Source organism: Podarcis raffonei, chromosome 12 (assembly GCF_027172205.1).
Source record: "Podarcis raffonei isolate rPodRaf1 chromosome 12, rPodRaf1.pri, whole genome shotgun sequence".
NCBI lineage: Eukaryota > Metazoa > Chordata > Lepidosauria > Squamata > Lacertidae > Podarcis > Podarcis raffonei.
In genome coordinates this window covers 2,546,891-2,570,620 of record NC_070613.1, presented here as the reverse complement: position 1 = coordinate 2,570,620, position 23,730 = coordinate 2,546,891, and the positions used below count along the sequence as shown (strand labels likewise).

Here is a 23,730-nt window from a genome sequence, read left to right as displayed (position 1 = left end):
TGGGTGAGAATTTTGATGGATTCTCTCAAGTTTCTCTGGGTTTGGGGGCAGAACAGGGGGTGGGGGTTATGTGCACTCTGCTGACGCATGCAGAGGCTGGGAACAGAACCCCTGCGCAAAATGATCGCCATCTTTATTATGCACAATTTAAAACAACTTGCGACCATAAAAAATAACATGGATCCTAAAAACGTACACCTCAAGCTTCGAAAGCATTCGCTGGAAGCTGTGTAACGAAGGTACCAGACACATCTCTGTGAGCGAGGGGGCTATGGGGCCGCCACCCCTTCGAGCCACTGAGACAGAGGAACTGGAACTACCAACAGGGCCTCCTCTGTCGATCTCAGCACCCAAGAGCATCCATAGGGAAGCAAGTGGTCTTTCGGGTATTTGGGGCCTGAGTCGTTCAGGGCTTTGAACACTGCTATGTACATAAAACATAATGAGCAATACGTAATAAGCAGCAGTGTCAAATCATTCCTTTTGCCAACCCAGCAATTGACTCTTAGCCAAGCTTGTCTTGCTAATCCGTCCCTCTTTTTTTGCCCACTCCTCTTCCCAGGTCAGGCAAGGCAAAGTGACCAGGCAGGGCAAGTTCAAGCCCAACAGCTACACGTACCGGACCAAGGCTGGGACCGTCCTCCTGCACAAGTCGACGATCAACAGGCAAGTGGGCCGGGTGCCGCCCAGGCCGGCGGGTGCTTATGACCTGGTGGGGAGGGATGGAGGGAGGGCAGTGGCAGCAGGCCAGGTGTGAGACGGCCCCTTCCTCTTTACCACAGGGAGACCTCCAAGCTCTACAGCCGCTGGCTGACGTACTTCATGGCGGTCAAGTCCAACGGCGGGGTGTTTGTGCGCGACTCCTCACAGGTTCACCCCCTGGCTGTGCTGCTCATGACGGATACGGACATCCACGTGCGGGGTGAGTTCCGCGTTCTCACAACCTCCAGTTTCCGCTTTTGCTGCTGCTTCAGGGATCAACAGCAGTTGGTTTAAGCAAAGGGCTGTAGCTCAGCGGGAGAGAGTCTGCCTTGCATGCAGAAGGACCCAGGTTCATTCCCTGGCAACATCTGCAGGTAAAGATGGAAATGTCTCCTGCCTGAAACCCTGGCGAGCTGTTGTTGCCAGCCAGCATAGACAATATTGAGCTGGCTGGGTCATTGGTCTGACTCAGTATATGGCAGATTGCTGTTTCTACGTTATGAAGGTCTAACTTCCTCTTCTCCAGTGTCCTGGTAGGATCTTCAGAGACTATGTGATTATGGTGGCAGGGGCTGCTGGGATTTGTACAACAAAACACACAGGGCGCCCCATTTTGGGAGGCAGTTTAGGGATCACGAATCGTTTGGTAGGTAAAGGTGATATTTAATTCCTTCCAGCATTACCATATGTAGAACAAGGCAGGCATCCCATCGAAGGCAACCTTCTCTCTCCTGATACCAGCTAATCTGATGCTATTTAAAAGTTCACAAGCAAACTTAAGACAACAACCTTTATTCCTGTTATTCCTCCCCAGTCTTGCAGAGGTGCAGTCTCTGGACGTGGAGGTTGCGCATCTGGCTATTTATTTTATCTGAAGGCATCCCTGTATCAGGAAACTTTTAATGTCTGGTCTATCGTGTGTGTTCTTTTATAATCTGTTGGAAGCTACCCAGAGTGGCTGGGGCAACTCAGTCAGATGGGTGGAGTACAAGTAATAAATGAAGAAGATAATTGTGATGAGAGTGCAAGGATAAGTACTTAAACAGCAGCTCCTCCTTGCCTGGGACTCCCAGGCAGGATGGTGGTGCAAGGGAGATGGGAGAACTGGTGCACTGATGGTTCAAGCAGACTCTCTCTCCTGCAGCCACTGCTGGCCCAGGAGTCTCCCTTGGACTCCCCTCTAAGCTCCTCTCCCTTCTTCCCTGCCCCAGATGACGGCTGGCGAGCGACCGTCTCCCTCGTTGACAGCGACCTCCTGGTGCTGGAGGGCGACTCCTACACTATCCGGCTCCTGCGTGACTTCCGCGTGGCCCTCTCCAGGATGGTGGAGGTGTGCCTTTGCTACGAGATGGCCGCCATCCCCGGGGACCTGCACCACCAGCACAGCCAGCTCCTGGACATCCTAGTGGACCTTCTCAAAGGGCCTCCCGGCAGCTTTGGAGCTTAGATCTCCCGGCAGCGGCCCAAGGATCTGGACACGGGGACTTGTAATTTGTAAAAAGATGTTGACAAATGTTTATTTAAATAAAGTTCTATTTATCCCTTGTGACATCTCTCTCCGTCCTGGAGGATTCCTAGCGCCTGCTCGTCCGCTGCAGCCTCTGGCAGCCCGCGGCGGTTGGCGAGAAAGCGCACCAGCTGCTTGCCTGCCAGCGAAGATGCCAGTCTGCAAGTCCCGAGGCCCCGAAGGACAGTGCGGCAGATGGCGGCCCCTCACTCTTCCTGGTCTTGTGTGTTTTGCCCCCGTAGTGGGGGCAGTCCCACATAGAAGGATGGATTTCTTGCATGGAGGAACAGAGCATCTTCATGCGTCTCCAGGTTTTGAAGGCGCGAGAAAGCGAGCTCACATAGACACTCCTCAAGTGTGCAGGAGTTGATGTTGCACTTAGAACAGGGGGACACAAACACCCCGTCCTGTTCCCCTTGCCGGCCAGAGGATGAGCGGTCGCTCCAGGATGGGGCGATGGCGTGTCGCACTTGGGAAACTTTTGTCATGCACTTTTTGAAATGAAATGGAAAATCCCTTTTGCTCTAGGTGAACCGGTTTCGGTGCAGAGCTAACCCCACTTTCTGCTGGCTGACTTGGGGGGGGGCGGTCTTGTTGCCTCTTGTCCTCTCCTTCCTGGAGCTGCTGGTGGAATGTGGCTTTGCTTAGGTGTCAGGGGCTGCTTCGTTCCTGGGAGTTGATACTGGGCTACCCTATAGCGGGGTCTTGAAGCCACTGCCCGCCCACCCATGGTACACCAAGGGAAGCCTCAAGCTCTGGCAACATTGGCCTACTGAAAATGGGGAGCTGTTGTCTCTCCAGCTGTGGGGTGGCTGGGATCAGTCTGTCAATAGGAGCTCTTCTCCTTTCCTGACCTCTTCAGCGGTCAGCAGCAACCACAGTCACATGGCATGAGCTCCCAATTCCCTGATCTGCTTGCAGCTCTTGGGCTCACACCCCTTATGAGTCCACACCCCTTATGTTTTAAATGTATGCCAAGCAGAGGACAAGTGTGGCCTAGGAAGGCTAGCCTAAGGGCGCTCTCAAAATCAGTCGGGTTGATAGGCCTGCCCAGTATCACTGGCAGGGGTGGCCTGAAGGAGCAAGGCAAACTGCTGGGGGGGGGGGTGGAGAAGAGATAGCTTCTCCCTGTTTCTGTTTACTGCTCCTTGCCAGCTTGATGGATCAGTTGCTCAACTTGCTCCTGGGTTCCTTGAGGGACAACGTTCAGGGACAGGTGAACATTTCTCTCTCTTTTTTTTTAAATAAAATATTTATTAAAGTTTTACAAAATGAAGAAAGAAAAAGAAAAATACAAATAAAAAAAACAGTTCCATCTTTCCATTACATTCTTTCATTTACTTAATTTCCGGACCTCCTCTAACCTCCCTTTTTGTATTCCAGTTTAATTTGTCAGTTCAGCAAATCCTTCCCCTCTTTGCTTATCCTAATCTTTAATCTTAAAATAATGTAACATTAGATTTTTGCTTATTAATAGTCCATTTTTTCATACTCCTTATAGCATTATAGCTAAAAACCACATAACTTTTAATCCAACATCATTCTAACATTCATTAATTTTGCAATATTTCTGTAAATAGTCTTTAAATTTCTTCCAATCTTCTTCCACCGACTCTTCTCCCTGGTCTCGGATTCTGCCGGTCATTTCTGCCAATTCCATATAGTCCATCACCTTCATCTGCCCAGGTGAACATTTCTCTCTTGGAAGGGAGCATCCTAAAGCTGGTACCCCACCACACCAAGTGTACTATAGTCTTCAAAGACCCAGGCTGCGAGAGGGATGCCCAGCTTTGAGCACAGCAGAAGCAGCCACACCCAGTTTGGAAAAGGGAGCTTCCAGCAAGTTTGAGCTAGATTGTGTCCTGGGCTCTGTACCTGTCTTCCACCCCACCTTGGACCACCTTGACATCTCCATGACGCACGCTCTTGCCTCTTGACCAGTGGGAATGTGTTGCTTTTTCTTAGAGGAGAGGAGAGGTGGATGTGTTGGGTCCCCTTTCTATGGGAGGGGAGGAGGAGACCCCAAAAGCGGGGAAGAAATGGCTCTGAGCTGGTCTGTGACGGATGTTGGGGAAGTTTGGTGGCTGTTAAACATGGTACTGGACCTTTTTACAACCTCGTCTAAAGAAAATAAAAAGAGGGATAGAAACAGCCACTGCCTTGACTCTTTTTGTTGACTGGCAGGGTGAATGAATGTGTGCGTCCCCCACTTTTCCTTTTAGGTAGAAACCCCTTGTCAACTAAGCAACAGTGCTTTCAGTTTCCCCAACTTTCAGCTTCCATTCTGTCTTCCAAGATGGAAGTGTGGGGCATGATTTTATGTGGTGTCGCGGTCCCCAGGCTGGGGACCCTTTAGCTGTGGTTCCTGCATTGCAGAGGGTTGGACTAGATGGCCCTTGGAGACCCTTCCAAATCTACAATTCTGTGATTCCATGTCCGTGATGCCAGCTTTGCCTTTGGCTGCCCTTGGACAAGGAACACACTTTGAGCCGCTGCAACGCCCACTTGTGAACACAGCGGGTCAGGAAAACTGGTCTTGGCCCAGTTCAGAAACAGATCTCCCCCTGGGCCTAGGGTCTTCTCCCAGACTGTCTCTGCCCCACCCTCAAATTGATTGCTCAATGCAAAGTAAAAATCACAGAATCTTACAAGTTGGAAGGGACTCTGAGGATCATCTAGTCCAACCCTCTGCAATGCAGGAATATGCAGCCATCCCAGACGGGGATTGAACCTGCAACCTTGGTGTTCTCAGCACCATGCTCTAACCAACTGAGCTATATGGAATGGTGGTTGGTGGTTGCCTTTTTACTGCTCAGCTAGGGAGCCTCTTTGCCCTCCAGATGTTGTCAGACTCCAACTCCCATCAGCTCCAGCCAGCCTGGCCAGTAGCCAGAGATTCTGGGAGTTTGGAATCCAGCAAAGATCTGCAAGGCCACAGGGTCTTCATGCCTGTCTTAGACCCTTACAAGAAGGACCCATCGTTGCCAGCAAGTTTGCTGCAGCAAAAGTGGGTGCCAGACACACCTTTTTATAAACGCCATTCCAAATCGGAATGGCAGAGGGTGAGGCAGCCAGATCTGATTCATGGGGCACAATGGCTATCTTTCTGCAAATCTGTCATCTTGTTGGTTATTTTTGCTACATCCCTAATGCAGGAAATTGCACTAGTTACCAAGTTAGCATGTCTTCTGTGCCCACTCTTAAAGGTGGAATTATTTTTTCTTTCCAAAGTTGGGCAGTACATAATACCAGTTGCTATAAACTGCAGGAGGAGGGCAGAGTTGTTCTTGTGCTCAAATCCTGATTGCTGGTTTTCCAAAATGGGCATCTGGTTGGCCACTGTAAGAATAGGATACTGCACTAGACAGACGACTGGCCTGATCCAGCTGGCACTTCTTGAGTTCTGTGGTGCAACTTGTGCTGCAATGACAATGTTGGACCCAAGAATACCCCCAGCCTGGCCTGCTCACTTGCTCCTCCTTCCAGCGGAGAGTAATCCCATCATCCAGAACAAGATGTATTCCGCTCATCTGGGCTAAGTACCTTCTCAGGAAGAGCGTCTCAGCCTTATCCGGCTTGAGGTTCAGTTTACTGGCCCTCATCCAGTCAATTACAGAGGCCAGGCACCGATCCAGCGCCACACCTGCTGGAGCTGTGCTGGAGAAGCAGAGTTGCACATCATCTGCATGCTGATGACAACATGCTCCCAAACTCAGAGCTTTTGTGCAGAAGTTAACTCAGTATGGGGGAGCAAATTGAATCCTGTGGAACCCCAAATCCATGCTAGCTGGGGCTGATGGGTCAGAGTCTCAGATATCTGGAAGGCTGTTGTAAAAGGTGTGACACACACACCAACTCAGTGGAAACCTTGAGATAAACACTGCCCATTCACAGCAGCCGTAAACTGGGAGTAGTGCCTTCAAGAAAACATGCAACCTAAGGAGCATGCATAACGTTCCTGGTTCAAGACCTGGTGGCATCACCTAGGCCTAGGAGACCCCTCTGCCTGAAATCCTGGACAGCCACTGCCAGCCAGTGTAGTCAATACTGAGCTTGATGGGCCAGTGGTCTGACTTGGTATAAGAGGCAATGTTGTGCAGTGGCTAGAGTGTCGGACTAGGACCTGGGAGACCAGGGATCAAATGTGCACTCGGGCCTGAAGCTCACTGCCAGTCGTTTCTTCTCAGACTAAGCTACCTGATTAAATGAGGAGGGAAAACCATATACATGCTGCCTTGAGCTCCCTGGAGGAAAGGGTGGCATATAAATGCAATAAATGTAAAATTTTTTAAATAAGGCCGCTTCCTAGATTCCTGGCACAGGGCCCCAGCTTGGTGGCAGAGCATCTGCTTGACCCCCAGAAAGTCCCAGGTTTTAATCCCAGGTAGATCTGGGAGAGGCTTCCTGCCTGAAACCCTGGAGAGCCACTGCTGCTGCCTGCCTGTGCAGGCCATAGCTGTCAACCTTCCCTTTTTTTGCGGGAAATTCCCTTATTCCAGTGCCGTTTCCCACTGCTATCCCGTAGACTGTCCCCAGGACAGGTGAGGCTGCTGATCCCTTATTTTCAAATCTGAAAGTTGACAGCTATGGTGCAGGCAGTAGTGAGCTTGGGGGACCTTGGTGGAGCCAGGCTTAGTGTTAAGCAGCTTCCTAGACTCCTGTGTCCCAAGTCCTTTCACAGCAGCTGCAATGAGAGAGGAAAGGGGCTGAGAGCCTCTGACAAACCCCCTCCCAAAAAACAGAGACCACGCTTCCTCAGCGTTGCCTTTTCCCAGGGCCCGCTCCCCAGGCCGGACTCCATTTCCCAGGATGCTACGGGAGGCGAGGCTGGAAGGCCGAGAGCTGCTCTTCCTCCTCCTCCTCCTCCTCCTCCTGGAGATTGCAGCATCCCGCATCGCCTGCTCTGGTCTGGACAGGCGTCCGGGGCGCCTTTAATCCGCCTAGCAAGAAGCAGCAGCGGCGGAGGCGTCCGGGGCGCCTCCTGCTGCTGCAATCTGCATTCTGCCTTTGTCCTGCGCCCCGCCATGGCCTCGGGGGCTCATGCACAGGTAAGGGGGCAGATGCCAGGCCTTGCAGCAGCAGCAGCAGCCACAGCAGGAGATGTCTTTCGCGGGGAGGGGGCGGCGCTCGCCTTTACTCTCCCCTTTCTGCGGGGAGAGAGCAGAGTCTCAAACTCCACCCGCTTGGAACGGATCAGAGCCCTGGCGCTGCAGCAAGGGCGCCTCTGAGCACGTGCAGAGTGGCCCCACACTCTTCCCCAGTGGGCTTGGGAGGCAGGAAAGGGTCCCTCTGCGCCCCCAACCCTAAAGCTTAGCGAGATAACAACCCACTGAATCTAAATAGCAATAAAGAGAGGCTTTAAATGGGGAGTCGTCTTTCTGATGAACTGGGAATGGCTATTCCCCCCCCCCCCGTCCACACACCTGCTCCGCGAAGGTGGGTCCAGAGGGAGGCGAGGGATCTTTGGGATCCCGCATTTTCAGTGAGACTATTCAGGAGGGCAGCGAGGAGGGTATTTTTTGGGACCAGCTGCGGTTTAAATCAGGGCTGGAATAGGATGGAGGCAAGCCAGCCCGCCCCCAAAGACATGTCTGGCTCCTGGAATGGGTTGGTCTAGCTTTCTATTAGCCTGGTGCTTTCCTTCGCCAGATGTTTTGGACTACAAATCCCATCAGCCCCTGCCCACATGATGGTGTAGCTCATGGGTAGGCAAATTAAGGCCCGGGGGGCCGGATCCGGCCCAATCGCCTTCTAAATTCGCCCCGCAGATGGTCCGGGAATCAGCGTGTTTTTACATGAGTAGAATGTGCCCTTTTATTTAAAATGCACCTCTGGGTTATTTGTGGGGCCTGCCTGGTGTTTTCACATGAGTAGAAGGTGTGCTTTTATTTAAAACGCATCTCTGGGTTATTTGTGGGGCATAGGCATTCGTTCATACCCCCCCCCAAATATTCTGGCCCCCCACAAGGTCTGAGGCACAGTGGACAGGCCCCCTGCTGAAGAAGTTTGCTGACCCCTGGTGTAGCTGATGGGGGCAGGCCTGTGCTGGCTGGGGGCTGATGGGAGTTGTAGTCCAAAGCATCTGGAGGGCAGTAGGTTTGTTTATTTATTAAAATATTTGCATGCTGCTATTTCATTAAAATCAAATCAAAGTGGTTCACAGTAGTACGTGCGAAGAAACCGTATAAAAGTGAAAATCAGGCATCAGTTAACTAATATGATAATACGTATTCTTAATTGCCTGCGTGGGCCTGGAGGAATAAAAAAGTTTTCAGCAGGCGTGTTTAAAGGTAGAAGCAGAAAGTTGGCCAAAATATTATTTATTTGTGTGCTGAGATGGGGAGAAAGATGTAACAGACAGGATGGTGTAAAATGGGGAGTGGCAAGCTTATTTCGTGCATCTTGCACATTTGCCCCGTGGAACTCACTGCTACAGGATGGTTTGGAACAGAGATGATATACATACATAATAATTCTCCATATATCAAGAGCAGATCTGATGTTGAGTTAGTCTGGCTGAGGACCACTGGCTTTCCAGGTGGTAGATCACCATGTTCCTTCCCTTTGGCTCCCAAGAGAGTATTCTTTGACGGAGGGTTTACCTCTGCTTGAGCAATGTAGCCATTTTAAATGCCAGTAAGGAAACAGGGGTAATGAAGAAGTGAGAACAGAGTTAGGCCTGAACAAAAATATTAATGTGGGTCACATTAGAGGTACTGGAGAACAGAAGGTAAGAAATAAGAATATTATTATCATATCACTATGTTATTAAGATGATAAAGCATCTCAAAGATGATTGAAACCAAGCCTTATGAGGAACGATTGAGGGAATTGGGTATGTTTAGCCTGGAGAAGAGAAGAATGAGAGAAGATATGGTAGGGATTGTTAAATATCTGAAGGGCTGTCCCATGGGAGAGGGAACAAGCTTGTTTTCTCCTGCTTTGGAGGGTAGGACTCCAATAAATGCCTTCCAGTTATAAGAAAAGAGATTCCAACTAATATATCAGGAATAACTTTCTGAAAACGAGAGCTGTTCAACAGTGGAACGGACTTCACTGAAGGTTTTGAAACATAGGTTAGGTTGCCACCTGTTGTGGATTCTTTAGCTGTGATTTCTGATTTGCAGGGGGTTGGACTAGATGACCTTTGGGGGTCCCTTCGAACTCTACAATTCAATGATTCTATGACATCTTTGGAGAGACTTACAAGAGTTGAAAATGTTACAGTCTACTATGCTATGTACCTAAATGCTCCCCTGGAACTCAACTGGGACCATTTCCGACCTTCACGTTATGTTTTGTTACGCTTGTTAACTGTTCTTTCAAAAAATGTAATAAAAACGTTTATAAAAACAAACACACCATACAAATCAATATGGCGACCCTCACCCAAAACACCCACCCACCCCACTCACACATGGAAACAAAGACCACCACAGCCAACCACAAATGAATAACCACACCCTAGGCCAACCCCAACCTCTCTCACCACCAAAGGAACACAAGTGAACAGCAGAGAACCTGCACAAGCAACGCTGACACAAAACCCCACACATATATTAAGTAAAATAGAAACATCACCACCCGACCCCACCCCCCCTCATCTTCCCCCCTCCACCTCTTCCCTCCTATTCTTCCTAATGTCTCAACTAATGATACCAATTTGTAAACAAACAAACAAAATGTTACATGTGTTACATGGGGGGGGGGGAAATACGAGAGAGAGACATTGCACATACCTTTGTAAATCAAGAAATTTTTAAATAAAAATACATTAAAAAATAAAATAAAAACAAACACAAACTTCAGTGGGTGATCCTGAAGCAGGAAGCCCTACTTATTCTTCTTCGAGGCACCTTCCTATCCTACACAACTGCTGCTCAGACCAATGTAAGAAAGCGCATCTAAGACTTTGCCCAAGCAGACCCACAACCTGCAGTTCAGATTGCATGCTGCCCTGAGACGGGTTGAGCTTCAGTGCCGTGTCCCTGATGAGAAAGATGCCATTCAGCACCTGCCCCCGATGCCACGCAACTTCGTTCTAGATGAGCGCTGGCCCCTCAAGCTGTGGGATAGAAGCTCACTTCTCCATCTTCCCCGAACACCAGTGCTATTGTTGTTTTGAGTAGATCCTCTGCCCCTGAAATGGAAGCAGCTGATTGGAGGAAGGCAGCAAGCTGTTAAGCAACGCAGGAAGCTGTATCTCACCAGACTATAGAACCATCTAACACAAGTGTTCCCTGACTGGCAGCAGCTCTCCGGGGTCTCAGGCAGGGAGGGTCTCCTTTACAGGAGAACATGTTGTTGTTTAGTTGTGTCCGACCCCCTTGACCAGAGCACGCCAGGCACTTCTGTCTTCCTCTGCCTCCCGCAGTTTGGTCAAACTCATGCTGGTCGCTTCGAGAACACTATCCAACCATCTCGTCCTCCGTCGTCCCCTTCTCCTTGTGCCCTCCATCTTTCCCAACATCAGGGTCTTTTCCAGGGAGTCTTCTCATGAGGTGGCCAAAGTCTTGGAGCCTCAGCTTCAGGATCTGTCCTTCCAGTGAGCACTCAGGGCTGATTTCCTTCAGAATGGAGAGGTTTGAACTTCTTGCAGCCCATGGGACTCTCAAGAGTGTCCTCCAGCACCAGAATTCAACATAAGGAGAGCCAGTGTGGTGTAGTGGTTAAGAGCCATAGTTTCGTAATCTGGTGAACCGGGTTTGCGTCTCCGCTCCTCCACATGCAGCTGCTGAGTGACCTTGGGCTAGTCACACTTCTTTGAAGTTTCTCAGCCCCACTCACCTCACGGAGTGTTTGTTGTGGGAGAGGAAGGGAAAGGAGATTGTTAGCCACTTTGAGACTCCTTAGGGTAGTGATAAAGCAGGATATCAAATCCGAACTCCTCTTCTTTTTCTTCTGCTGGATGAGGCCAGTCACACATCTCTAGTCCAGCATCATGTTCTCGCAGCGGCCAAACAGAAGCCCCAGTAGGACCCGAGCACAAGAGCAGTCTCTCCTCCTGTGGTTTTCCGCAACTGGCATTGCTACCTGACCCCAGGTGCATAGAGAAGCCCTCCTTCCTTTTCTGTCCTGAAGCTTCCTTGGATGGCCTTGTTGAGTTCTAGTATTTCAAGAATATAAGAAGAGATGCCTGTGGAAGTGAGCAAGCAGAGTGGCTTCCATAGTTTAACTATTCCGAGAGGGGATTTTTTATGTTCCCTTCCACATTAAAAAAAAATATTTATTTTGTCCATAAAATTTTCTTTTCCACTTTGTTTGATTAGAATATATGTATGAGACTGTATGGGAAAAATACGGAATAACAGATACAAATTTGCTTAAAGTGTAAGCGATGGAAGTTGATCAATGAAATTTTATTATTGAGATACTTGTAGAATAAATTTGGAAGAAATTCTTCCAATTTTTCTTCTTCTTCCAATTTTTCTTCTTATTTTTTCTTTTCTTCCTTTTTTCTTTTTTGTTCTTTTTTATATATGTGTGCTTATCTGAAAAATATATGTATGTATTTGCAGTATTTTGCTTGTATTTTGTAATAATTATGTTAAATAAAATGTAATAAATTTATTTTTTAAAAAAAGATATATTTAAAAAAATAAACCACCTTGCAGATAGGAAAGTAGGACACCGGGGCAAGAATGTTGTCTCTGGTGTGATGGTTGCTGCAGGGATGTGCAGGTTTTGTCCCCCCACCCCATGGGAATCCTTAAAAAAATACACCCCTTTCTTCCACTTGCGTGAGGCACCATTCCGCATCCTCATGGTCTGAAATGTGTTACGCCAGCCTTTGCATTTATATCTCACCTTTTCCTCCAAGGAGCTCAAGGTGGTTTACATGGTTCTTCCCGCTCCCTATAGAATCCTAGAAGAGCAGACTTGGAAGGGACTGGCAGGAGCTGGTTAAGATTCCACCTGAACATTAGGAAGAACTTCCTGACAGTAAGAGCTGTTCGACAGTGGAATTTGCTGCCAAGGAGTGTGGTGGAGTCTCCTTCTTTGGAGGTCTTTAAGCAGAGGCTTGACAACCATATGTCAGGAGTGCTCTGATGGTGTTTCCTGCTTGGCAGGGGGTTGGACTCGATGGCCCTTGTGGTCTCTTCCAACTCTATGATTCTATGATTCTAAGGGACCACGGTGGTCATCTAGTCCTACCCCCCTTGAACGCAAGAATCTTTTGCTCAACCTGGGGCTCAAACCCACAACCTTGAGTCCCATGCTTTACAACATATCCCCACAACAACCCTGAGAGATAGGTTAGGTTGTGTGTGAGTGACAGGCCCAAGGTCACCTAGTGAGCTTCATGGCTAAATGGGGTTTTGAACCCAGGTCCCAGTCCTACACACTCTTAACTACTACACCAGACTGGATCAGTGTTCAGTAGGTGAGGACTGTATGGGAGCAGACAGCAACTGGTGCTTCTAGAACAATACTGGTGGGTTGGGAGATCTGAGCACCCTAGTGCATTGCCATTATTGGTCATGCAAATAGAATGAGTTTGCATATGGAAACAGTGGGTTAAACCACAGAGCCTAGGACTTGCCGATCAGAAGGTTGGCGGTTCGAATCCCCGCAACGGGGTGAGCTCCTGTTGTTCAGTCCCTGCTCCTGCCAACCTAGCAGTTCGAGAGCACGTCAAAGTGCAAGTAGATAAATAGGTCCCGCTCCGGCGGGAAGGTAAACGACATTTCCGTTTGCTGCTCTGTTTCGCCAGAAGCGGCTTAGTCATGCTGTCCCCATGACCCGGAAGCTGTCTGCAGACAAACGCCGGCTCCCTCGACCTATAGAGCGAGATGAGCGCGCAACCCGAGAGTCGGTCACAACTGGACCTAATGGTCAGGGGTCCCTTTACCTTTATATGGAAGCAGATAGCAACTGGTGCTTCTAGAACAATACTGGTGGGTTGGGAGATCTGAGCACCCGAGTGCATTGCCGTTATTGATCATGCAAATAGAATCAGTTTGCATATGGAAACAGTTATATACTGCCTTTTGATACCCAGATAGCACACAGGTGGTTTATTATTATTATTATTATTATTATTGACTGCAGCTTGAACAGAGAAATTTTGCATTGCCGTTATGTCTTTTCTAGTTACAAGCTATAAGGAACACCATTTCAGATAAAACCACAGCGGACTTTGCCACCAAACTCTGCCAATTTGTCCTTACCCACAACAACTTCAAATTCGGTGATGACCTGTTCCTTCAGATCAGCGGCACAGCAATGGGCACCCGCATGGCCCCACAGTATGCCAACATCTTCATGGCAGATTTAGAACAACGTTTCCTAAACTCCTACCCACTCAAACCTCTCTTGTACCTGCGATACATTGACGATATTTTTATCATCTGGACACATGGTCAACAGACCCTAGACACCTTCCACCAGAAATTCAATGATTTTCACCCCACAATCAACCTAACAATGAATCAATCTATGCAAGAAATACATTTTTTGGACACTACTATAAAAATACAGGATGGACGCATAGACACCACCTTATACCGTAAACCAACTGACCGACAAACATATCTACATGCCTCTAGCTATCATCCCAAACATACCAAACAGTCCATTGTATATAGCCAGGCACTACGTTACAGCCGTATCTGTTCCAATTCTACAGACAGAGACTCTCACCTAAGAGATCTACAGCAAACCTTTTTAGAACTAAAATACCCAGCAGATGAAGTTAGACAACAGATCAACAGAGCCAGACAGATACCCAGAGAGAACTTGCTGCAAGACAGACCCAAAAAAGAAAATAACAGAACACCTCTAGTCATCACATACAGCTCCCAAGTTAAAACAGTACAACGCATCATCAGAGATCTACAACCTCTCCTGGACAATGATAGTTCTCTTTCTCAAGCTCTGGGAGGAAGACCTTTCATTGCCTACAGACAGCCACCCAATCTTAAACAACTCCTAACCCACAATAATACTACAACCAGACGTAACACGGACACTGGCACCAGAGCCTGCAATAAACCCAGATGCCAACTTTGCTGCCACATACACCCGGACAACACCATTACTGGCCCCAACAACATCACACATACCATCTCGGGACTATTTAATTGCTCATCGTCTAACATTGTATATGCCATCAAATGCCAACAGTGTCCTTCAGCTCTCTATATTGGACAAACAGGCCAAACCTTACGCCAAAGAATAAACGGACATAAATCGGACATCAAGAATCACAAGACAGAGAAACCAGTAGGAGAACACTTCAATCTCCCAGGACATTCTATACAAGATCTCAAAGTAGCTGTTTTACTACAAAGGAATTTCAGAAATAGACTGGAAAGAGAAGCTGCTGAATTGCAACTCATTACCAAACTTAAAACCATGGAGAGACCTGGTCTGAACAAAGACATTGGATTCTTATCTCATTATAAATGACAAAGCTATTTTTCACCTTCTCACCTCACCCCTTGCTTTTTCCTGTAAGACCTATTGCAGTCGTTAAGAGTCGTCAACAGGCTCATCACAGCTATCTGCCTATCACCCATTCCCACCACCCTTCTGAGTAATACCCCTCCCCACCCTCTCACTATATAGAGGGATCTGGCAACTTCTGTTTCAAGTGTATCTGAAGAAGTGTGCATGCACACGAAAGCTCATACCAAGAACTAACTTAGTTGGTCTTTAAGGTGCTACTGGAAAGAAATTTGTTTATGTCTTTTCTAATAATGCCTTGGACTAATAATAAAGGCAGTCTGGGACAATGACACTCCATCCTCCATCCAGCTATAAAAATCTGGGACAGATATAGATTAAAACAAAGTCCTGCAACCTCCTGACAATCGTCTAAGCCACCCTGAGCAATTAAATTGGAATGGGGAACTAGGTAATTATGCCATCTGGCGAAAAGCACAGCTTATTGAGAATATGTGATCATATATGCGGTGGAGGGGGCAGTAGGAGAGCTCCCCCCTTTTATAAATGGTTGCAGTCGAAGTGTTTGCTGGATATTCAACAATTGCAGCAGCATGATACCCCCGGGGAGAGCCTATAAATCTGGAAGCCCTTCCTGAATGGTTAAAGTAGCATCAAACTCCGCTTTTAAAAGTCGACCGTAATATGTCCGCTGGAGAAAATGGAGGACTTTAATTACAGACGGTTTTGTGCGAGCATGAGATTGGAGGAGAGATTATGGAGAGAGCTCCATCCTTTCCTTGGTAGATAATATTCTGCCTCTGCTGACTTGAAGTAAAGCAGTTTCTCTCTTGGTGGCACCTAATGCCTTTAAATTTGGAAGGTATACTGTTGATCAGATCAGTGTTGGAAATGTGGAAGAGGGTTTCGTGGACCCTTTGCTGGAGCTGTGGGAGGATAGAAATACTTCACTGGGGTTCTGCTTCCAATATCATCCGTGGCACGTCATGAAGCATTGCCAATGTCTCCATCCTCTAGTTCTGCTATTTGAAAGGGTTTTTTAAAAAAATGGAATAGCAATTGGATATTTAATTTGACAACAAATTAGGAAGGGGAGTCCTTGTTTGTTTTTGTTTTTGCTTTTGTTATGCTTTTTCTGTTCTTATTTTGTATTTTAGTGTTGTGAACTGCCCTGTCATCTTCAGATGAAGGGCAGTATATAAATAAATAAGCAAATGAAACACAATGGAAACCATCAGGACTTCCTGACAACCAAGAAACTGGTTTTTAAGGATTTGGTGTCCTGCAGAGTTGGATGATTAGACTAACTGCAAGCCATGTTTTGTTCTAGGGTGGAGTTCATGGTTCTGATCTCTTAACCAGTTACAGGTTTGAATTGCAAGTGCTGGCAATTCAGATACAGGTTTGAATTGCAAGTGCTTTCTGGGGAAAGAAGGTGTAAGGCTTCAAAGGACGGTCTGCTGTCTAATAGGAGCAGCTCACAGATGTGTAGAGTTGGAAGGGATCCCAAGGCTCATCTCGTCCAACCTCCAAAGTCAAAATGTGGACCTCCGGCCATACTCTGTGGCTCTGTTTTGTCTATGGATGCCTTTCCTTCTTTCTAGCCCATCCATCTTCCATCCTCCTCTCTTGACTGGCCCTAGCAAACACAGAGAGAGCCCTCAGTGCATAAGAGCTAGAATCACAGAATTGCAGACTTGGAAGGGACCCCAAGAGTCATTCAACCCAGTCCCCTGCGAGGCAGGATGAGGCCTGTGAGGGCTGTCGTCATCACACCCACTAGCAGCCAGAACTCCATCCCAGGTTCCCTTTCTCATTGCCGCAGGTGATGTTTGAGGACGTGGCCGTCTATTTCTCCTCGGCGGAGTGGGCAGAGCTAGCAGAATGGCAGAAGGACCTCTACCGGGCTGTGATGGTGGACAACTATGAAGCGGTCACCTCGCTGGGTAAGGATCTCTCTCATTCCCTGACAGGTGTCCTTTGATGTTCCTCAGAGACTGGAGACAGCAGATAAATGATTCTGGCTTTGCAGGGTTTGCTGTGGGGACAGGATCTCTTTGTTGAACTGACGTGGGGGCTGGTGTAAGATTTTGCAATCTGCAAATTGTAGACCAAGCACCAGTCCGAAACTTTTTGTTCGACTTTAGACCAGCATTTCGCCAATTTGGTGCCTGCATAAGAGCATCAGGAGAGCCTGGCTGCCAGATGAGGCCAAAGAGAGCACATCTTGTCTGCTATCAGATTCTCATGGTGGCCGAGCCAGATGCCTGAGTGGGAAGCCTGCATGCAGGACCAGATTGCAACAGCAGAAACCCTCCCCATTTGCCATTTTATTTCATTGCATTTATATCCCGCTTTTCCCCTCCCAAGTTGCTCAAGGTGGCCTACGTGGTTCTCCCCCTCCTCCTTTAATTCCCACAACAATGCTGAGAGGAAGGTTAGGCTGAGAGGCAGTGACTGGTCCGAGGTCACCCTGTGAACTTCTTGGCTGAGCGGGGATTTGAACCCAGGTCCTAGTCCAGGGGACAGTCAGGTTTCCCCTGAACATGTCCCCAGATGCTGTGGATACAGCTGGTTCCTTCACTTGACAGTCCATCCAGGAGGAAGCTGCTGGATAGCCTTCTGTAGGAGTCCTGGTATGGTATACAAGAACTGATAAGCAACCTGGTACCTATAAAGGAATGCTAGAGGGATGCTCTTATTTATAACCTTAGGTTGCTAGTATGATTTGTGGGAATGTTCAGGGTGACAGGAGAGGATATATTATTTGTTAATATCCTTCCTAACTTGCGTTAGCAAGTTTCTTTACTTAGCAGAGTGCATTCCCCTTTACACAGCAGAAAACTAGTTGCAAACGCATGTGCATCTTAAGACAATGCACAATTCAATCTGGCTTGTCCTCATTGTGTTCCAGTATTTTCCTGGTAAGACCCCTTGAGTCCCTCCTAAAAGAATAAAGGCACCACATTCTTATTCATAAGCGATAAAAAGAAAGTTTACTCATGGTCAGGCAGAGCACAGTGTGATCCCTGAAGGCAGACTTAAGGCTTAAAGTTACAAACTTATACTAACAGGTTTATCCCATAAGGAAGATGACCTGAGGGACTGCTTGGCTGGCAGCCAGCAGTTCATTCCAGGAAGTTCGCAGGACGAAAGGAAGATGGAAAAGAGAGAAAGTGGCAGCATGCCTTGTCCTTTTATCAGGTCTGGAAAGATCACGCCCACCCACTAGTCACATGCAAGGAAGGATGCTCCAGGCCAGGAGGAACAAGAAGTTTCAACTGGCTGGACCAAACATCCCCTTGCATGTCCACTCTAGCAAAACAAGGAATGTTGTATTTGACTGCTCCCAGTGGATTACACCCCACATGACTGATATATTACTCACGAATACGAATATTATTTATTTGTGTGGCCAAAGCCATTACAGAACAAAGTACGTAAAACAGAATAAAAGACATTACGCAATTAAAATAATGATGGAAACCAGGCATTCTGTCAATACTGTTAAAAGTAAAGGTACCCCTGCCCTTACGGACCAGTCTTGCCAGACTCTAGGGTTGTGCGCTCATCTCACTCTAGAGGCCGGGAGCCAGCGCTGTCCGCAGACACTTCCGGGTCACGTGGCCAGCGTGACAAGCTGCATCTGGCAAGCCAGCGCAGCACACAGAACGCCATTTACCTTCCCGCTGGTAAGCGGTCCCAATTTATCTACTTGCACCTGGAGGTGCTTTCGAACTGCTAGGTTGGCAGGCGCTGGGACCGAACAACGGGAGCGCACCCCGCCGCGGGGATTTGAACCGTCGACCATGCGATCAGCAAGTCCTAGGCGCTGAGGTTTTACCCACAGCGCCACCCGCGTCAATACTGTTACATGCCCCCTAAATCTGTTCTGGGGGTTCCCCCAACTCTTTGGAGCACCTTTGTAGAGGGTGCGGGAGGAAGGGAAGGGCAGTGCCATCACCCAGCCACAAATCATCTCTGTAATGCAGTGTGCTCCCAAAGTGTGCTAAGCGGACCCAGAGGTGCCGAAAAGAGTGCAGTGAAGGTGCCTGCCTGATGTCAAGAGGCAGGGAGTTCCAGGGTGTCCCTACACTAAAATATAAAGAGTTCTTACAAATGCAGAACAGGTATTGCTATTTATTTATTTTATGACTTTCTTTCTGCATGCATCTCACGGCAATTTATCATGATGTCATTAAGAAGAGCTAGAAATAGTTGTCGTCATGTCGAACCACTTTAGAAACCGGTACAATACGCCAGGCATGTCCAACTCCCAAGAGAGTGCGATCCACTCCCACTATAAAAAAACCGGCAGTGATTTGAAATCTAGCTCAGTGGTTAACGTATTGCAGTCAAGTCCAACAGGTCGATCGCGATCTCCCGTTCGATCGTGGGGCGTCCCTGGTCAATCGCGTGATCCTGATTGACCTCCCACCCCCCAATAGATCACTGCCACATGCACCACCTGGAGAAAAGAATGCTATATCCTTGCAAGGAATGAAGGGGAAATAAAGATGCTGTCCTCTGCTCCCACGACAGGGCACCCGTCTGCCAAACCCGAGATCATCTGCAAAATCGAGCGCGAAGAGGAGCCTTGCATGGAGGAGCCCCGCGAGACCCCCAAATGGAAGAGACCCCAGAGCCCCTGGCTGGGTGAGTTGGGGTTTTTTGGGGGGGCTTGGGGGTCCTTGCAAAGAGGCCTTTCCTTGTGTCCCCCCCATAACTGGTCCTTACTGGTGTTGCGGTCAGGCCTATATGGCTCTGGCCTCACAGATAACGCAAACTCTGACCGGCAGCATCTCAGGATGTGAACCAGGATGGGGACCTGGGTTCAAATCCCCTCCTCCAGCTCCCTAGCGCTGGAATGGAGCCGGTCCCCGTCTCTCCTCCTGGCCTACTTCGCAGGGCTGCCAGTTGCCATGAGGCGGCCATGTTTGTTACCCTGAGGGAAACTTGGGAGACGGACATAACCATAAGTACAAAGATCAGTGTTTTTACCTCGAAGTTATGCCGTAGTTTCGTGCTGTAGACTCATCCCGATCCATCCTGGAGGCAGACCCCCCAAACTCCTCCCAGACTCTTGAGGCGATTCCGTCTTTTTCAGATTATTTCGAACCGAAACTCGTGTCCAAATGCCTCCAACTACCACCCTTCTTTTTGCCTAAAAAGCTTTGGGGCTTTCCCCCCCTTACGATCCAGCGTATCTAAATTTTTATGAAATGAAGTAACTTCAAATTCTCATGGGGGGAAAAAATCTCCTGAGGGAATTAGGCATTCTGCATTTATTTGGCTGCGCCTTCTGGAGGCTGTTACCATGGAAACGCTCCCCTGAAGGAAAAAAGGCGGGAAAAGGCCTCAGCTAGAGGACCGCTCCTATGTCTCCCATTTTGCCCACATCCCTGCCAATTCTGAGGAGAAACTTCTCCACAGGAAGGATCCCGGATCCCCTTAGATTCCTCACCAGTTTCCTCACTCCTTAATTCCCTGAGGGAGATACAGATAACCTGAAGGCCAGAGAGAAACCACAAAGGCTGTGGTACTGAGGGAGGATTTTTAATTTTTTTTCCTCACAGAGGAAAAATGGGGCCTGCCAAGCTGACCAGAGGCAAGGAGGCCAGAATGGCTCCTGCCCCAGGGAGAGGAGGCACAAGTCTAGTCATCCTAGCGATAATGATAATAATATACTTATTTGGACCCTGCCCATCTGGGAGGCTTCCAGCGTAAATAAAAACATACACAGGGCTGCCTTCAGATGTCTTCTAAAGGTTGTATAGTCACTTATCTCCACAGGGCGGGCGCCACCACAACATGCCGAAAATTTCAAATCAGTTTTCCATAACCTTTCACAATCTGAAAGCTGAATATTATGCCCCAAATCCCTCACCCAGTGTATCATTACAGATTTAACCTGTCCATCCTTTGTATGCCATTCCAAAAGTAAGCTATACATTTTCGAAAGTAATTTTATATTTTCTAAGAAGCCTTTTTCAAATCTTGAGGTCTCATAGCTGAAACCTTTCTTTTTATCTATCTTAAAGATATCATTTAGATGGTGAAAATGTAGCCAGTCAGTTAATCCTTTATCTCTTCAAAATCTTTCAATTTCACCTGATGTTCTACTTCAGTTAGCAGCTCTCTATATGTTGCCCAATTATTTCTCATATTTAGTTTTTTTTTTCAGAGATATCGCTTCCAGTGCAGAAAGCCACCAGGGCGTTTCTGTTCCAGTAGCCGGTTCTTTTTAAAAAACATGATTTTATTAAAGCTTTCTTCATAATGCGGTGGTAATAATAATAATAATAATAATAATAATAATAATAATAATTTATTTATATCCCGCCCTCCCCAGCCGAAGCCGGGCTCAGAGAGGCTAACAACAATAAAAGTAACACAGCAGTCCAAAATCCATTCATTCTAAAATCAATTCAAAATCAAATTAATGTCAACCATTGGGCTCGAGTTCTGTGAGGATTATCAAAGGAGGGGGTCAGACTGTGCCTTGGCCAAAGGCCTGGTGGAACAGCTCTGTCTTGCAGGCCCTGCGGAAAGATGTCAAGTCCCGCAGGGCCCTGGTCTCCTGTAACAGAGCGTTCCACCAAGTCGGGGCCAGTACTGAAAAGGCCCTGGCTCTGGTTGAGGCCAGCCTAACCTCTCTGTGGCCTGGGACCTCCAAGATGTTTTTGTTTGAAGACCATAAGGGCCTCCGTGGGACATACCAGGAGAGGCGGTCCCGTAGGTACGAGGGTCCTAGGCTGTATAAGGCTTTAAAGGTTAAAACCAGCACCTTGAACCTGATCCTGTACTCCACCAGGAGCCAGTGCAGCTGGTATAGCACCGGGTGAATGTGATCCGGCTGCGAGGACCCCTAAGATCAAATGAAGTTCTTCTCAGGGACTGAACGTAGGGTTTCTCCCCGAGTCAGTGATGGTGAGACTCTCCCTTTCCCTTTCTTCCCTGCAGGAGATGGGATCAGGATGGAAGACGAGGACGAAGGCAGAGGGGCAGTCCCTGTCCGGCGGCGCAAGAGGAAGAAGATGGTCCACCCTTCCAGAATGGAGAAACCGGTGACCCGGGCGGCGAGCACACAGGACGAGGACGAGGGTCCCCCGAAGTCGACGCTGAAGACGAAGCCCCCCGAGTGCCCCGAGTGTGGCAAGAGCTTCCTGAGCAACGTGGCGATGGTCATTCACATCCGGACGCACACTGGGGAGCGGCCCTTCAAGTGCCACCTGTGCCCCAAGGGCTTCCCCTCGCGGGGGGACCTGAAACGACACATCAAGACCCACCTGCGCAAGAAGGAGGACCCCACAGCCGGTGACGCCAGCCCCAAGGCGCGGAAGTGCCTGACGGCCAAGCTCCAGCTCCTGCGCCAGCTTGGGGCCACCCTGGGCCCCAGGAAGCCCCACACCTGCGCCCAGTGCGGAAAGAGCTTCAACAAGAAGCAGGACTTGCGCAAGCACCACGGGACCCACTCGAGCGAGCAGCCCTTCTCCTGCCCCGAGTGTGGGCGCAGCTTCCGGCTCAAGCAGATCCTGGTGGCCCACATGAAAGTGCACATCGGGGAGCGGCCCTTCTCCTGCCAGCAGTGCGGGAAGCGCTTCAGCCAGAAGCACCATGTGGAGAGCCACCAGCGCGTCCACACGGGCGAGAAGCCCTTCTCGTGCACCACGTGCGGGAAGCGCTACTCGCAGAAGCAGCCGCTCATTAGCCACCTCCGGGTGCACACCGGGGAGCGGCCCTACGCCTGCGCGGAGTGCGGGAAGACCTTCCGCAACCAGGCCACCCTGACCATCCACAACCGGATGCACACCGGGGAGCGCCCCTACCGCTGCCTGCTGTGCGGCAAGACCTGCAGCCAGCTGCAGCACCTTAAGAGCCACCAGAGGGTCCACCGCGGGGAGCAGCACCTCCTTCAGGCGGGCGACGCCAAGGCGCTAGCCCTCAAGAGGGCCCGCGAGGTGAAGGAGAAGCCCTACCCGTGCCCCAGGTGCGAGAAGCGCTTCCGGGACGAGGAGATCATGCAGACCCACCTGAGGACGCATGAGGAGAAGCTGGCAAAATTTGGACTCCTTCCGAGCGGAGCCAGCCCTGGGGAAGGCCCTCCTCTTCCCGTTCAGCCCCCAAAGACCCTGCCGGAGTTTAAGTCCGTCGGCAGAGGGACGGGCGCAAGCAAGAAGCCTCCCTCTGCGCCCCAGCCTGGCCCGGCAACTGGGAAGAGGGCCTTTGCATGCTCCGATTGTGGCAGGAAGTTCACCCAGGCAAAATACCTCACCATGCACCGCAGGAGCCACACATGAGGGAAACCTGTTTGCGCTGGAAGGAAACCTGGTGGTGCATTTTAAGGGTGCCTTTGTGAGCAAAGGCTTTCTTTGGAGCAACTAGCGTGTGGAAGCTACACAGAAATCTTCCTCTGGCCCATATGTTGAGGTTGGGGGAGGTGGAGAACAAGGGGGCAAAGTATGTTTCTAGCTTGAGCTGAAATAGGTGCTGCAACAAAAGCAGTTATATTTCTTATCTTCCACCCTCACCCCCTTATTTTGAGTGTCTAGTCCATGGAAGATTTCTGTGTAACTTGCAAGCCTGTATCAGTTGTCCTCAGCGAAGGGATTGCTTCGATTCCTTATCCCGTGGATTCAAAGGAACTGCAATAACTTTGAACTCTTTGTAGCTCTGGATCTAGTGGGACAGTATGCAGCATTCCTTGAGTCCTTGTTGCAAAGGCTTCTGGGTAGCTGTCCTACATGGGAAAGTGCCCAGGACAGAGAGAGAGAGAGAGAGAGAGAGAGAGAGAGAGAGAGAGAGAGCGAAGTAAAACTCTCCTGCTGAACCTGTCAGAGTTGGATTTGTCCAAGGAGCTGGCAGTAGGAACAAGAATTCACTCCTGTAGGATGTGGCTACGGTCACTAGGCAAAATGGTGCTTTAAGATGGATCTCCCAGAAGCTTATTGGGTAGATTTTATAGCTAAGGTTGGGAGCTCAGTAGGAGTAAAGGAAGCTGTCTTATACAGAGTCAGACCATCTGACTCAATATTGTCTGCCAGCAGTGCACCCGGGTTTCAAGCAGGGTGCATTCTCAGTCAGAAAATGACCCTGAGACACACTGTCGCTGA

At 49.0% G+C, this 23,730-nt stretch overlaps 2 protein-coding genes and 1 long non-coding RNA gene across 5 annotated transcripts in view; all 3 read left to right on the top strand.

Moving 5' to 3' along the window:
- Positions 1–2,251, top strand: part of DHX30 (DExH-box helicase 30) — a 29,585-nt gene extending 27,334 nt beyond the window's left edge. For all 3 annotated transcript variants that reach the window (XM_053410277.1, XM_053410276.1, XM_053410275.1), the window contains 3 exons: positions 563–670; positions 787–922; positions 1,914–2,251. In XM_053410277.1, coding sequence (XP_053266252.1) covers positions 563–670; positions 787–922; positions 1,914–2,149 — 480 coding nt within the window. In that variant the 3' untranslated portion in view covers positions 2,150–2,251. The remainder of the gene's footprint in view (positions 1–562; positions 671–786; positions 923–1,913) is intronic.
- Positions 2,252–3,352: 1,101 nt separating this feature from the next.
- LOC128424313 (uncharacterized) lies at positions 3,353–4,360 on the top strand. The gene is made up of 2 exons (XR_008332979.1): positions 3,353–3,425; positions 3,896–4,360. It is a non-coding gene; the product is annotated as an uncharacterized LOC128424313 (long non-coding RNA).
- A 2,435-nt stretch (positions 4,361–6,795) lies between these two features.
- On the top strand, positions 6,796–23,419 carry LOC128398369 (zinc finger protein 154-like). Its single transcript, XM_053359375.1, has 4 exons — positions 6,796–7,257; positions 16,443–16,563; positions 19,160–19,273; positions 21,581–23,419. Exons 1-4 carry the CDS (start codon positions 6,796–6,798, stop codon positions 22,915–22,917), a joined length of 2,034 nt encoding a protein of 677 aa, XP_053215350.1. The 3' UTR covers positions 22,918–23,419.
- The last annotated feature ends 311 nt before the right edge of the window (positions 23,420–23,730 follow it).

Bases quoted from the DNA above. Each gene is read 5' to 3' on its own strand.
- LOC128398369 (XM_053359375.1), top strand. From the start codon at position 6,796: ATGGTGCAGGCAGTAGTGAGCTTGGGGGACCTTGGTGGAGCCAGGCTT. The intron at 16,564-19,159 runs GTAAGGATCTCT...CTCCCACGACAG, and splicing joins TGAAGCGGTCACCTCGCTGG to GGCACCCGTCTGCCAAACCC. The intron at 19,274-21,580 runs GTGAGTTGGGGT...TCTTCCCTGCAG, and splicing joins ACCCCAGAGCCCCTGGCTGG to GAGATGGGATCAGGATGGAA.